General features: G+C 41.0%; 1 protein-coding gene across 1 annotated transcript in view; it reads right to left on the reverse strand.

The window, feature by feature from the left end:
* Positions 1-6336: 6336 nt before the first annotated feature.
* RERGL (RERG like) overlaps positions 6337-14578 on the reverse strand; it is a 67263-nt gene continuing 59021 nt past the window's right edge. The window contains exons 3-5 of the mRNA XM_035888503.1: positions 12236-12309; positions 7739-7887; positions 6337-6619 (exon numbers count right to left, since the gene is read on the reverse strand). Coding sequence (XP_035744396.1) covers positions 6337-6619; positions 7739-7887; positions 12236-12309 — 506 coding nt within the window. The remainder of the gene's footprint in view (positions 6620-7738; positions 7888-12235; positions 12310-14578) is intronic.

Consider the following 14578-nt stretch of genomic DNA (forward strand, 5'->3'; position numbering starts at 1 on the left):
TGGTGCAAAATCCTCCAGTTGCAAAGAGGACGGCGTTCAATGGCAAATCAAGGTATAAATGATGGAGAGATGTTATGCTGGCCATTTGCAAGTAATGAGCTTGGTTCATTCCACGTGGCTAGTAATAGCTATCAGAATAAGTCACAAAGTGAGCCAGTATCTTTGCTCACACACAGATTGTTAAAATGCGTTTTCCAAGTCAGAAAACAACCGATTAGTTGAATCACTAGCTTGGGAGTCAGGAAACTAAGTGCTCCACCTTAGGCTTTTGGAATTGCCATAGGCAAGCATTTAAAATATGGTTTTGCTGCAGACTGCAGTGAAGCATCAAGGTCTGCTAGTCAGTTTTTAATGAGCTAGCTTGGAAGCAATCTGTGGCAGTACTCAGTTAACTTATCCTCAGCTACATTTCCAGTTCATTCATTAATTTAACATGTGACAGCTGGATTTCAAGCTATTTCATGAAGTTCAGCAGGGATCAAATATAATCCAGCATCCTGATCAATCATATGAAATAAATTTAGCACTAAATGACCCAATGGTCAGCTTAAGTTAGATGTTAATTGTCTAACCATAGGGACTCAATTGACTTTGTAAAGTAGGACAGATGGGCTCTGTAGGGCTGAAGATGAAGGGCAAAATAGCTAGCAAAGAGCCCCGAGAGGTCATATTTGGAACACGATTCATCTCGCCTAACTTCAGAGATCCCCAACCCTAATTACCTTTATAGTTGGTGGAGAGTTTAATGCCTTTCGGAGCATGATTCATCTACATTATTTGAGACATCACTTTGATGAGGTAAATTGTTTGATAGAAAGCATTCTAGCTGAGATGGGAATCTAGAAGACCTCTGTATTGGGCCAGGCGAATCCAACCTTTGGAATCTTTCCAGTAAGTGACTTTGCTCATTTAATGATTGAAGTAGTGTATCTGTACTACAGCTTACAGATAAGAGAAGAAACACTCTTGCCTAATTCTGCCTTAGCTCCCTGGCATGTGTCCCTGTCATATTCTGGGGATAATACCTTCAGGAAGCTGTAGAAAGACAAGGTGGAGGTCAGATGTTTTATCAGACCAGTAGGTGTAGCTGGGAAAATGATAGAAGCTTTCAAGCCCTCCTTGGGGATATTAATATGCATGGACGGTATCTTAACAGGAAATCTTTCAGCATCTTAGACAACATTGCTGAACTTTATTTCAGTGAAACAGCAGAGCTCAGAATTGTCAATCCTGAGAAAAACCTTATCAACATTTGCAGTTTTAGGAGAAAGGATGCTGTCAAATGAAGCCTCTGAAATGTCATATCGTTAAGCTCAGCATAATCGATAGCAGAATTTTATAGCATTAGAAGGAAGGAGGGGTCTTACCTGTACTTAGTGATCAGCGTTCTTGGATTTACTAGCAGCGACGTTTCAACCTGAGAAGCTAAAAGGCTTCATTGCTCACCGAGGAGGATGAAGTGTGAGCAAAAAGCCACGAGAGGGAGCTGTTGGAAGCAGTAAAGCTGTCGGGTTTCTCATTAAGCAGCGTGTAACTTTTAAAAGGCACTCAGCAAAAGATGGTTAAACTTTCAGAGGCTCAGAGCATCTTTGAAATAAAGTTTCTTCTGGGAGGGAACTCGCTTGCAAAGTCAGAAAAGGCTATTGAAAAAAACCCCAGAACCCCACAATGAAAACTGGTGTGAAGCTCATTTAAAGAGTCGTGTATTAAAAAGGAAATTTTCACTAGATACCACAATGCCTATAATTTTAAGGTCAAATGTTTTAATTTCTGCTTCCTTTATATTTATTTCAAGTAGTAGAATACATTACATAATACAGGTCTGATGTCATTTTGCTGCTGAATATGAACATAGGAGTGTACAGGGGGACAGACCTGCTTAGATCATTTGGCTGAAGCCCCATGGTAACAGCTCCGTTCTCCGCTGGTCTCCCTTGCAGTACCTATTTCTCTGTACTGTTAAGAGTCCTCCATTGGAAAAACTCTGCATGTTTTTCAGAGTTCAAGCAGGAATTAAACATGTATCTGAACTCCTAGCTAGTCTTAAAAAATGAATGTGGCAGTAAATGGCTCAAGTCATGTCAAATATATAGGGCTAAACGTGGATATTAATTATATAACCAGAGGGACTCAATTTACTTTGTAAAGCAATTAGAAGAAGACAGAAACTTACAGTCTGTTTCTGGAAAAGAGTAATGTCTGTTTAAATATAACTTCCTAAAACCCAAGTTTTAAAACAGTAAAATTTAGCTTCCCCTTGCAGTTTATTCTCCTTGGGCAGGTTAGGGCAATGAAAGAGGCCTGTGTTCCTGTGGACAGGTTTTAGGAGGTAGAGGGTTCGATTTTTTTAATATAGAGTACAGTTTAATATTGCTTTGGATTATTCTAGTAGTCTGCCTCTTTTTTTTTTTTTTTTAAATTATTTCTTGCTTCAGGATAGGCAAGGATTTCTTTCAGACAGTTTAATCAGAACTGGAGTTTGTTCCTATATCCATAAGCACAGTAAGTCTGTATGAAAACTTCATTAACCTAAATCACCTGCTCCAACAGGCATCCTGATGGAAAGTTAGGGTATTCTTGGATACTTTACTGCATTTTAGTTTTGCTTTGAGTGGCATTCATAATAGCCTCTTCTTTAGCCTCTGAAAATACCATTGAGTGATCTGGACCCAGCGGTCAGTGAAAGCATCATACCTGTTCAGGCCGGTAAGTCACAGGATCCATCCCTCTCTCTCTGCCTCCTGGCTGGACAGAATGCCAGGATCAGACAACTTCAAATATCTACTGGTGCGCCATCTTCAAAGCAGTGCGATCAGGTAGACAGAAAGGAAAGCAACAAGACTTTCCCCACATCACTCATGAGGTCTTTGCGCTTCAGTGTTCACCCTTCATAAGCACTTTAGAAATCAGCTTCTAGCAATGGGCTAAGAAAATTATGCTACTTTTTGTCTTCAGAGAATAGCACAGCATCAAAACTTCTGATCACCCTTTTTTATTGCTAATTTGATTTAAATTTATTAGAAAGAAACAGCATATTTAGTTGGTCTACTCAATACTGCACTTAATTATTCCTTCTTCCAGGAGTATCATGCTTTAAGTTTTTCTGTGACGTTTTCCCCTCTGCCCTGTTGTGAATGTGACTACAGTGGGATTTACAAGAAGAAAGAATTTAATGCATACAGACATGACAGCAGAAAAACGAGCTGAGGTTGTGTTTGTCTTGTTTATTTCAAAACTATAGTGAGAAAGAGCTTCAAAAACCACCTGAAAGCTCTCTGAGAGACAGCATTTGTGAGCCAGGGGCTATTACCTTTATACTTCAGTAGAATCTCTTTGCTTTTACGTCACTCTTTCTAAAGTAAAAACAAAAGTTGAAGACAGGGAGAAAAAAGATCAATTCTGAGTGCCCTTCTCGGGCAAAATTTTACTGAGATGAGAAAGTTCATATAAACAAGGAGTTCCAGACATGACAGCAAGAAACTTTTAACTCTTGTATGACAATCTCAAAATCTTTTGGTGAGAAATGATGGGGCCATATGCTGAAGCAATCTGTGGCAACACAAATAGAAACATTTCCCCTCTCTGCAATGAGTTTGATATGCTCTAGGTGATGTCACTGTCAAGGGTGAGCATCAAACATCAGCTATATCATTTATTTTGTTATGCAAGCAGGGTTCTTGCTTGCATTTTCAAATGTGGCTGAGCCAGTAACATATTACCTTCACTGTTAAAACTCCAAGAACACTTAGCAATATATATGTGTCTTCTAAGTATCTTTATTTTTCTTCAAAAAGCCTTCACTTTTTAAAAAATAGATACTAACAAACAAGGAGAACATATACCTGCTTTAAAATTTAATTCCTTCCCAAATTCTGCACTCATCTGCACTTACCAGCAATAAAAGACAAGTGAAATCCTGATCCTATGAACATCAAATTATGTCTATACTGGGTGCTAGAGTACGCTTAAGTCTAAATGCATCCTGCAGCTGTTTCAGCTGGTTTTCAGGTAAATGCAACCTAGCACATGGGCCAGAAGACAGCCACTTTGTGTTCCAACACTTATCCCATCTGGACAAAACAGGAAGGAAAACTGTGGGGTATACTGCAGATTCCACCTATCTGGAAGTCCATGTTCCCACTAATATGAGCAATTGGAAACTAATTAGCTTCTCTGTGGCTGTTCTGACAAATTTTTAAAGGATGAAGAATTTTTTAAAAACTTCTTAACTGTTAACAGTGAAAAGGTACATGAAGGCTTCTTCAATGTGTACATGAAACACAGCTAGAGGCTCTCTTCTGTGCAGATGTCTGATTCCCAGATTTACTTTTTCTAATTTGAATTCCAGACCTGCATGGTGCTTCACTTTTAGAGTAGTCAAAACAAAAAGTCTGTAGCTTTATACCACAGTAAAGAAAAAAACCCCAGCATTAATACACCCATCTTATATCCAGTTTATTTAATACCATAGCAGTAAATACAGATAAAGAGTTCTCAAATGTGGCAATACTAGAGCTGACAAAACACAGCTACCTGACAGATCAACAGTCTATTAGTAGTTCTAGAATTCCATGTGTGCTGGAAAGCAGAAGGGTGTACATTGGTCTTCAAGTTCAGCCTTATAGATAGTGACAATACAGTTAAATACACTACTCCTGATATGGCAGAGCAGCATCTGCATAGAAATAAAGCAACACTGTGCCTGTCAACAACGAGAACTATATTCCAATATTTGTAGTCTTAAAACAAATGAAACAAACTATATTTTCCTTAAAAAAAGGAAGTGATCTTTGGTCAACACTTATTAAAATGTGCTTTAGTTTTATTTTACAACAGCAATGCTAAGATTATATAGCTTTTTTATGTTATTCTATGGGGTTGGGCATTTGAAAATCAGTATTCTGCTGTAACTGATAAAGGTAATCTCACTAGCTTCAATACAGGTAAAATTTCGAGCAGAGGTAGGCTTCAACTCAGCAACTTAGAAAGACTGAATACCAGCTGTCCTCTGGAATGGGCAGGAGGCAGTAATTCATCTTCAGGTCGCTTCTCTTCCCTTCTAAAATTTCTGTATGAGCACAGCACTTTCAAACACACTGGGCTGAGCCCTTACTTCGTTAATTCTACAGTAAGAGCTCTGAATGTCAGTTGACAACAAATTTAGGCCCATCCGATGTTTAGTGTCCACATTTGAAAAGTGTAGCTAACACATTCCTTAGTGCTCTCTCAAGTGGCATTTCAATACCATGGTGATGGATGAGTTGTGAAGACATTGGTCCTTAGGAAAAACACTCTGTGCAAGTTGGGAGCACGGGTCTTACCAGCAGGCTGACCTTTAAATCCAGGCAGACATCCTGAAGAACTTGTGCTCTTCACCAGTCCATGTGCTTTTCAGGCTTCCACTCCCATCTAAAATTGAACAGGTACACCCACCTTACAGGTAAGGACACTTTGTTACAGTCCACAAAAACTGCTCTGTGAAAGTCATCAGCCCAAGGTGTGATGCTGGCCTGACACTGGCCCTACCCATAAAATTATGTATTTCACTAAACAATGACCTTGCCAAAACAGCCCAATGCTCAGTGGCTAACATTTCGCTAACATTTCAGTTCCCACCCTCCTCAACCTTCTCTACTTTCTTTCATCACTCAAAAAAACAAACAAAAAAAACCCCCACAAACCTGAAACAGGAGACAATACTGCTTTGTTTATCTGCTTCCCTACTTCTTGGGCCTCTGTGAGGCAGCTTTGCAGGTAAATGCCTTTTGTAGATTTGGTGTCCGAATGTTTAATTTATATGAATTTCAGCAGGTGTCAGGCAGCTTTAGGCACACAAGGATCTGAAACATCCTTCCTTGAGTTAAATATAAATACACTGTCACCTACAGCAGCAGTATTTTGCTTTTCTTTAGTGCAAGTGTTCTTGCACAAAAAAACAACTACTTCTCAGAATTCTGAAGTAAGATTTTGATCAGCAAGGTGGAGTTTATTGGAAATAACTGCTTACACTTCAGTCACACCTAGAAGCTCTATCCACAACCAGGCTGGTGTTGAATAAATAGACTAAAACTTTCTTCTGAAGAGCTTATGAGATAAAGGGTGAGAGGAGCATCTTAAGTGACATAGCCCTAACACAGTAAATCTGTAGCAGAACTGGACACAGAAGGTCAGGTCTTCTAGGCCTAGACCCTGTCCACTTGACCACACTGTCTCCTGCCTTTGGTTTCTACTGTCTTACTCCTCTAGACACTGACCTTTGGAGGAAATTGACTGAATCCCAAGAGCTGCCTGTGCTCTGTTATTTCAGCTTATTCCTACTTCAAGACTAACCATCTTTTAGACAGATTTCCTTCTCTTTCCAAACACATTGTTGATTAACTTGGCCATTGACTTTGATCCACTTGGTCGTCTCTTTTCCTTCACTTTGAAATTTGAGGTGATATTCCTCAGGACTTTTGTGAACATTGCCACAACTTCCTGATAATGTTCTGCTGCAGACAGTTCACAGAATTGGCATTTGTTGTCCATTGCAAGCTTTTGTCCTTCATCCCAGCCAACTTCCCTCATGTGGCATAAATCCTGTTTATTACCAACCAAAAATACCGATGACTCGACCATTCTGAAATCAAAAAGGTTCCGATTAGAGAAAAGGTATGTCCCAGTGCTGTGCTGTATGCTGTGTGAATGTGTATGGAAAGCACGTACGTTCAGGACAATAGGCATTGCAAAAAACCCAGAAGAACAAACCAACCCCCTAACCTTGCCAGGTAGAATTACAGTCTTACATTTGCCATAGTCAAATGTCAAAGGATTTTCTAGACAAGCTGTTCTCTATCAGTAAGTTTTCATTTGGTCCCTTTACTCAGTGAATTAATGTATTTTTCATCCACTGCAGTTTTCATACTCTATACTGCTGAGTATATTGTCAGCTCATGGACTTCATGAGGAAGCTAGCTGATCAGTATCTCCATTTGTAAATAAAAGAACAGTTAAAGAAATGCATCAGTAGCATAATTCAGAAGAAAACACTGGAATCCTAAAGCCAAGCTTTTGCTAAAATTATTCCTTCCAGAGAAACCTCAGCAGTAAAAACAGACAGAAAAGTGTTGTGGGTTTTTGTTTTTTTTTTTTATTTTACTCCTCTTCTGATACAAGGAAAGGATTTCACTCTCATTTATTTAGAAAGCACCTCAGCTGACTGATGCAGGAATATACACCACCACATGTACTCAGACTTGCAATTTTGGTGGTTCTTTCTGAAAATAAGTTTGTTTCTTACCATATGGTCACCTATGTGCACAACTAATGTTGGGGTCACCACAAAGGCTGTTTAGACATTCATGGTATTAGATTCATTTATTGTGGGAAATGCTCTCTCTAACCCCAACCCCCACATTGGTGCATCTCCATTGGTAATAGAGTGGGGGAGTAAAAGCATAGACTGACTGTGCCAACTTTTTACCCATGTAAATCACTGCAGACAGATTTATGGCTATTATTTAAATAGTAGTGCTGTAAGAAAGAAGAACAAAAATCCTGATGTGCTTGGCTTTGGATACAGTGAAATAGATTGCAATTTGCGACACAGTTTACCTTCAGGTACCTTACTGTTAGTATTGCGTTATGTCACTAGGATGCTGCTGGATTTTAATTGCTACTAGGAACGCCTACAGCTCACAGAAATGTTCTCAGCTTTTTTTGTGTGTTTGCTGAGAGAAACAAAAATAATGCCACTTACTTTTTACAGGCTCCTATGTGAGACTCTCGGATCCTGTACAGCAATGCTTTTGCAAATGCAAATGATGCTCTGTCACTGATGTCGTAAACAATGATAAATCCATCAGCCCAGTGGAGCTCGTCTGTGAGGGAGAGCTTCCCCCGCTGTGGCTGAAAGAAGTTCAAATTCACATGCAAAAAGAATGTTACTGTTGTCACTTCAGAGCTTTTTATTTGTCACTGTGAATGTGAGAATGCTGTATCTTTTCTTGCAAAAGATATTAATACATCTAGGTGCTGGCATTGAATTCAGGTGAGTCCTGCTCCAAAAGCCTAATAAATAACCATCACTACAGATGGCACTTTGGATCATCGACAATTTCATTATGAAACATTTACGCTTTGTTTAAGCAATAAAATTGCATAACCTGTACAATCATTGCTTATGCTGAATATTCTGTCAAATTGCAGGAGAATGAAGTGTACAGGAGCCACCAGTATTTGTGCTGTTTCTGGTTATAGCTCTGTTTTGCAAGTTCCTAATATTCTGACTGCAGTGAGCTTAATTTGCTAAAATTCTTTGTTCCCACTCATGTCATCTGTTGTTTCTTTGCATTGTTCAAGTCTGAAACAGTATTTATCCATAGGCTAAATGTCTACAGGGCTAGGGAAAAACAAGTCTCCTTTCAAGTTGCAGTTGACTTCAATAAAACTGGTGACACAAGTCACGCAAGTGATAATGAGGTTGTATCGGTCCTTGAGTCCCTTCACCCCAAGAAAGTGTCACACTGATTTCTAGAAAGCAACAGCTACAAACTGTCCCATTAAGGTAAAGAATGTAATTTCAAAACTATTTCAAATTAGCTTATTCCTGAAGATGATTTGGCAGCAGCTAGCAAAACCATGTGACTTTTGCTCTGTGGAAAACCCATCTTGGATAGTTATTTGAGGACTGTTTAAGTTGTTCCCTCACTAGTTTACTATTTTTGCTCCCTGCAATGTATAGCCTCCACCAACATCCCACCCTCGCTGCCTTAATTAGCTCAGCATCAGGGCAGTGCTGTAGCAACATAAACAGCTGTACTGGGAAGGCTGTAACTTACTATGAGGGATGGTAACTGAATGCTGGCAGTGAAAGGAGATGCACAAGAAAGATGAAACAGGTTTCCAGAGCTATTTGAATACTTCAGTATCTTTAATACAAGTTTTTTTTAGTATTGTGGTGACTGTGCAGCAGGTTTAGGGGCAGGAAAGGTGACTTGTGTCATAGATGTTTCCCAGATGGATCATAGAATATCTCAAGTTGGAAGGGACCTGTAAGGATCAAGTCCAACTCCCTGCTCCTCGCAGGACTACCTAAAACTAAATCGTATGACTATGCTCCTTGAACTCTGTCAGGCTCGGTGCTGTGACCACTTCCTTGAGAAGCCTGTTCCAGTGACCCACCACACTCTTAGTGAAGAACCTTTTCCTAATGCCTGATCTGAACGTTCTCTAATGCAGCTTCATTCCATTTCCTCCTGTCCTATTACTGGTATCCAGAAAGAGATCAGCACCTCCCCCCTGCCACCCCTCTTGAGAAAGTTGTAGACTGTGATGAGGTCACCCCTCAGCTTTCTTTTCTCCAAGCTGAACAAACCAAGTGACCTCAGCCACTCCTCCTAAATCTTGCCCTCGAGGCCTTTCACCATCTTGGTTGCCCTCCACTGGACACAATCTAATAGTTTGATGTCCTTCTTATATTGAGGCACCCAGAACCGCACATAGTACTTGAGGTGGGACAGTGCCAGTGCAGCAATCACCTCCCTTGACTAGCTAGATGTGCTGTGCTTGATGCACCCCAGGACACAGTTGGCCCTTTTGGCTGCCAGGGTACACTGCTGACTCATACTCAACTTGCCATCAACCCAGACTCCCAGATCGCTTTCCACAGGGCTCCTCACCAGCCTCTTGTCCCCAGTTTGTATGTATGACCAGGATTACCTCATCCCAGGTGGGGAATCCAGCACTTGCTCTTGTTAAATTTCATAGGGTTGGTGATTGCCCAGCTCTCTATCCAGATCTCTCTGTAAGGCCTCTCTACCCTTGAGGGAATCCCCAGCTTCTCCTAGTTTAGAGTAACTGGCAAACTTACTTAATATACATTTGATTCCTGCATCCAGATCATTTATAAAAACACTAAGAAACATTGGCCCTGAAATCGAGCCCTGGGGAACCCCACTGGTGACTGGCTGCCAGCCTGATGTAACCCCATTTACTCTAACTTTCAGCCCAACACATCAGCCAATTGTTCAGACAGTGTATTAGGGACTTGTCTAGCTGTGTGCTGGACATTTGGACCAGAAGGATGCTGTGAGAGACAGTATCAAAAGCTTTGCTAGAATCCAAAAAACCCACACGTGTTGGCTTCCCTGGGTCAACTAGATGGGTGACCCTGTCATAAAAGGAATAAGTTAGTTAAGCAGGACTTTCCCCTCATGAACCTGTGATGAAAAGAGAGTGAGCTTTGCAGAATAGGGATCCAGCTACTGGAGGGAAGTGTCAGAGAGCAGCAAGACTTCAGGAAACAGAAACAAAAATGGTGACTCTTCCTTCCCTAGTTTTGCATCCTCTCAGAACCCACTTTTCTTCCCCAGCTCCCATGGGGATACAGGACCCCCATACTCCATCCACCTCTTTCTAGAATCACCAGTTGTCCTGGTTTTGGCTGGGATAGAGTTAAGTTTCTTCCCAGTAGCTGGTATAGTGCTACGTTTTGAATTTAGTATGAGAAGAATGTTGCTAACACACTGATGTTTTAGTTGTTGCTAAGTAGTGCTTAAGATTAGTCCAGACTTTTCAGCTTCCCATGCTCCCCCAGGTGCACAAGAAGCTGGGAAGGGGGGACAGCCAGGACAGCTGACCCAAACTGGCCACAGAGGTATTCCATACCATATGACATCCTGCACGGTATCTAAACTGGGGGGAGTTGGCCAGAAGACAGTGATTGCTGCTTGGGGATGCGCTGGGCATTGGTCAGCAGTAATTACATTGTGCATCATATATTCTGTATATTCTCTTACCATTATTGTTATTCTTTTCCTCTGCTGTTTCATTAAACTGTCTTTATCTCAACCCACAGCTTCTACCTTTTTTCCAATTCCCCTCCCCCTCCCACTGAGGGGGGGGGCAGTGAGGGAGCAGCTGTGTGGTGTTCAGCCGCCTGCCAGGTTAAACCACACCACCAGTTCTACCAGACAAAAAGCAATACCACCACTATTCACTGCCTACTCCTCTGCAGCCACTGAAGAGAAGCTAGGAAGAGAACAACAGAAAGCAGCAAACGGCTAAAGTTAGGCTTGTTCCTAAGGAAGAACTGGGACAAGAGAGCTCAATGAATGCTGGCAAAAGGAGTTGTCCTGAACACAGCTGATCTCTGGTCTCCTTAAAAGAAAAAAGGTGCCCAAACTGTAGCAAGAAAGTCTCTACCCATAATGTAGTGTAATCCACTTTACCCTAGACAGCTGCTACTCCCAATGTTTCAAGTATCTTAATAACAAGTTGTTCACTTGCCATGGGATTTAATATGCAGTATGTGGAAGCTATAGGTGGTCTTAGGAAAGAGGTCTGAGGTAGGTGGAAACAAGTCCACAGAACAGTAGCTTCTAACAGAGTGTATGGCAAGGGATGACACCATAATGCAACATGGCACAGTGGCTATTTCAGGATCCCCATTGCCCTGGGATATGCAATGCTGTTGCTTCTCTCCAGGAAGGCCGATTTGTTTGGTGGTTCATTTTATGTGCTCACTGGGTGAAGTTTTTCGGTCCTTGAACTTAAGTCTGAATCAGACTTTCAGTCCTTTGGCTTTAGCATTTATTTTCTTACTTGGTAAGAGGCAAGATCACCACCCAAAAAAGAATTTTGTGAGCTAATGCTATTAGCCAGACCTACCTAGGTCTGCATGTGTTACACAGTACCAAAGTTTCTCTATTCCTGTAATAGCAGGAAAGAAATTAATACAAAAAGCTCTATTACAAAGTGGTTTATTGTGATCAAAGTTCAGCTGTCAACATGTAGAAGGCTGCATTATGGCTTTCCTTGGATCTGTTCTGTGAGTGCAAGTCTTACTTCCAGGCCTATCTACTTTGACTGTTTCTACAGACATTTTATAAACTAAATTTCATCCATTTAGGGCACATAATCCTGCAACTTATCTCCATATCTAGCATATAACACAGAAGTGGAAGAGTTAGTTCTGTTAATAATATTCCAAAAATGCAAAAGCATTTTCTGTAAAATTTAAGTAATTAATGGCTTTTTCCATGAAATGGGAAAGTACTCAGCAGTTCTGAGCCACAGCAACTATAAAATTTCAGTCTTTTAAAAAAAACCCACCAAAAAAACCAACCCACAAACCAGCAAGCAGAAATTCCAAGAACCAGACAGAAAGGTTGTAAACCCACCCCCACCCCAACTCTTTCTACTATTACACAGGCAGAACAAGGAAAAGTCTTTCTTTGCCCCCTAAAATTCTTACCTGTGAACAAGGGTCATAGATTTCCAAGTGTATCTGCTTCCCATCCAGGCATAAGTGTTTAGTGTAGATGCATTCTAAAAGAAAACCAGCATTAGAGTGACTCGAGATGGTGGTAAAAAGAAAAGGTGACAAAAGTGAGATTTGCTACTATGTCCCTCAGGACATTTAGTTCCTTGGGTACTGTTTGGTTTTGGGTTTTTTGTGTTTGGTTGTCTTGGGTTTTAGATTTGTTGGTGGGTTTTTTGTTTTGTTTTGTTTTTTTTGACACACACTGGAAACCTATTTCCTTTTGCAACACCTGAGCTGTCCAATCCCTTAGACAGACCAACACCTTTTCACTGTGGTGTTCCCGTGGAAGTGTTGGTGCAACAAATACTTTTAGATCCTAGTTTTCCTCTTCCAAAATGGAGGCAAAGGGGATGCACAATGCTCAGAATCAGCTAAATGCTGATAACTATGCAGCTTGCTATCAAGGTTCTGGACTGTGATAGTAGTAAGCCAGCCTATGGGCAAGTTCTGATTCTGCACAAAAGTAATTATTTGGTAATAATGTTTATTTACTATTAAATCTGGTGCTTTAAGAGTTCTCATGCTAGGTAGCATTAGATCAATAGTATTTACAGGATCATGTCCCTAACCTTAAAATATTTCTGTAGTGTCAGTTCTCTGATTCAGGACTCACCACTAGCAACCCTGGCAACTCTAGTGCAGGCAGACCATCACTATTATTTTAAGCAGTAGGTTGTTTTAAGCAAGTGTAAATCAACTTGTGTTCATGGCACTGGTCACCAACAAGCTGCCTGCAGTATAATTCCTCAGAGTGACTGAGCTGCAAAGACAAGAACTGGCATTGGCACTACTGAAAATACACTTCAAAATGCGTGTAATGAGGGCGTAGATAAGGGCTATGGTCTCTGGAGCTGAGGATCTTCAGTTCAGCACCATGTTCATCTTAAGCATTCTTCATGCATGTCTTAGGAGTTCATTTGATGATGAACTATCAGTCTCAAGCATCCCAGCATATTGATCTGCAGCCCCTTGGTGGTTTCCACAATTAAACAAGTATTTAATTAATACTTTGGCTCCACTAAAAGTGTTCTACGATGATCTTGTATTTCATCACTCCTACTCCCACTTTTCTCCTCCTTCCTCTTGCCTAGAAATAGAGCTAAACTTCCCTTCCAACAAACACTTGTTTAAAAACAAAAACATTTTGGGAGTTTGACATGCCTTTTCTGATACTTGCGGTATTGGAGGGTCAGAACAAGGAAACCTGTTTTTAGTTGTAGGTGGCTTAGAACACACATGGAACAGCTTAGACTTAGATAAGCCATCTGGGACACACAAACTGTCTTTCCAGTCTGTGTTTGTGTAGTAACAACATTAGTAGAGCATTTACATACAACTATACTTTCAGAATAAGTTCATCTGGAATACATTCAGTGCAATTCACCTTAGTGCTGCTATTATTTTTTTTTTTATTTATGGATCATGGAACACTGACTCTTGTAAAGAAAGGCTTTTGGAAAAATTATTTCACTTTAGCAGGGAAAGTGAGGTAGACAGCAATCTCCTTTCCTTGCTAAGTTTTGATACTTCTTGTGCCCCATCAGCTGGCGTGGCACACTTCTAAAGGTGTTCGCATATCAGCTAAAGAGTTTCTGTCCAGGACGCAAAAGTTCAAGTCCTGCTTTGCCATCTTCCAAGATCTTAGAAGTGTCTTAAGGATCAGTGTATTTGTTCTGGCATGAACAAAAAAGTCTATCCTCAGCACGGTGAAGCTTTCCATAAAGCCATCAAATCAGTGCTTTTGAGCAAAAGCAGGGGGCTTTGCATTATGCTTTGATTAACCAGTAGCACCTGATAAACAATCTGTTTCACCTCTCCTCTACGGCTGAGAAGGAGATATTCAATAGAACAGGTGTTGGTGGGTTTATTTTTTTCCAGTCTATTTCTTTACTCTCTTCTTTATCTCCTCTCTGATTGAGCTTACTATAATCTACCCACGCTCCGCACGCACAGCCCGGTTATCTTTCCTTCTTAAGTCCCTTCACAGTTGCTTTGCGACGAGCACTTCGGCAGCCCCCGTGCCCAGCCGCGCTACTGGGGTTTTGGGTGATCTCTCCACAGATACCTGGCTTGCCTTTTCCCTTCTTCAAAGCTTATACTTAATCAGGAAACTCTCGCTGATAAGCAAGCGGAAACTTAAATCTTCCCGAAAAGTTCTGTGAAACTGAGTTTCGTCCCAATTTCTTGCTCAAAGAAGCGCCTGAAGCGTCGCATCTGGCGTCCCCCCGGGGAACCCACCCCGCGCAGCCCCACAGTGGAGGCCTCACACGGCGC

Source organism: Egretta garzetta, unplaced genomic scaffold (assembly GCF_000687185.1).
Source record: "Egretta garzetta isolate BGI_Z169 unplaced genomic scaffold, ASM68718v1 scaffold81, whole genome shotgun sequence".
Classification (NCBI taxonomy): domain Eukaryota; kingdom Metazoa; phylum Chordata; class Aves; order Pelecaniformes; family Ardeidae; genus Egretta; species Egretta garzetta.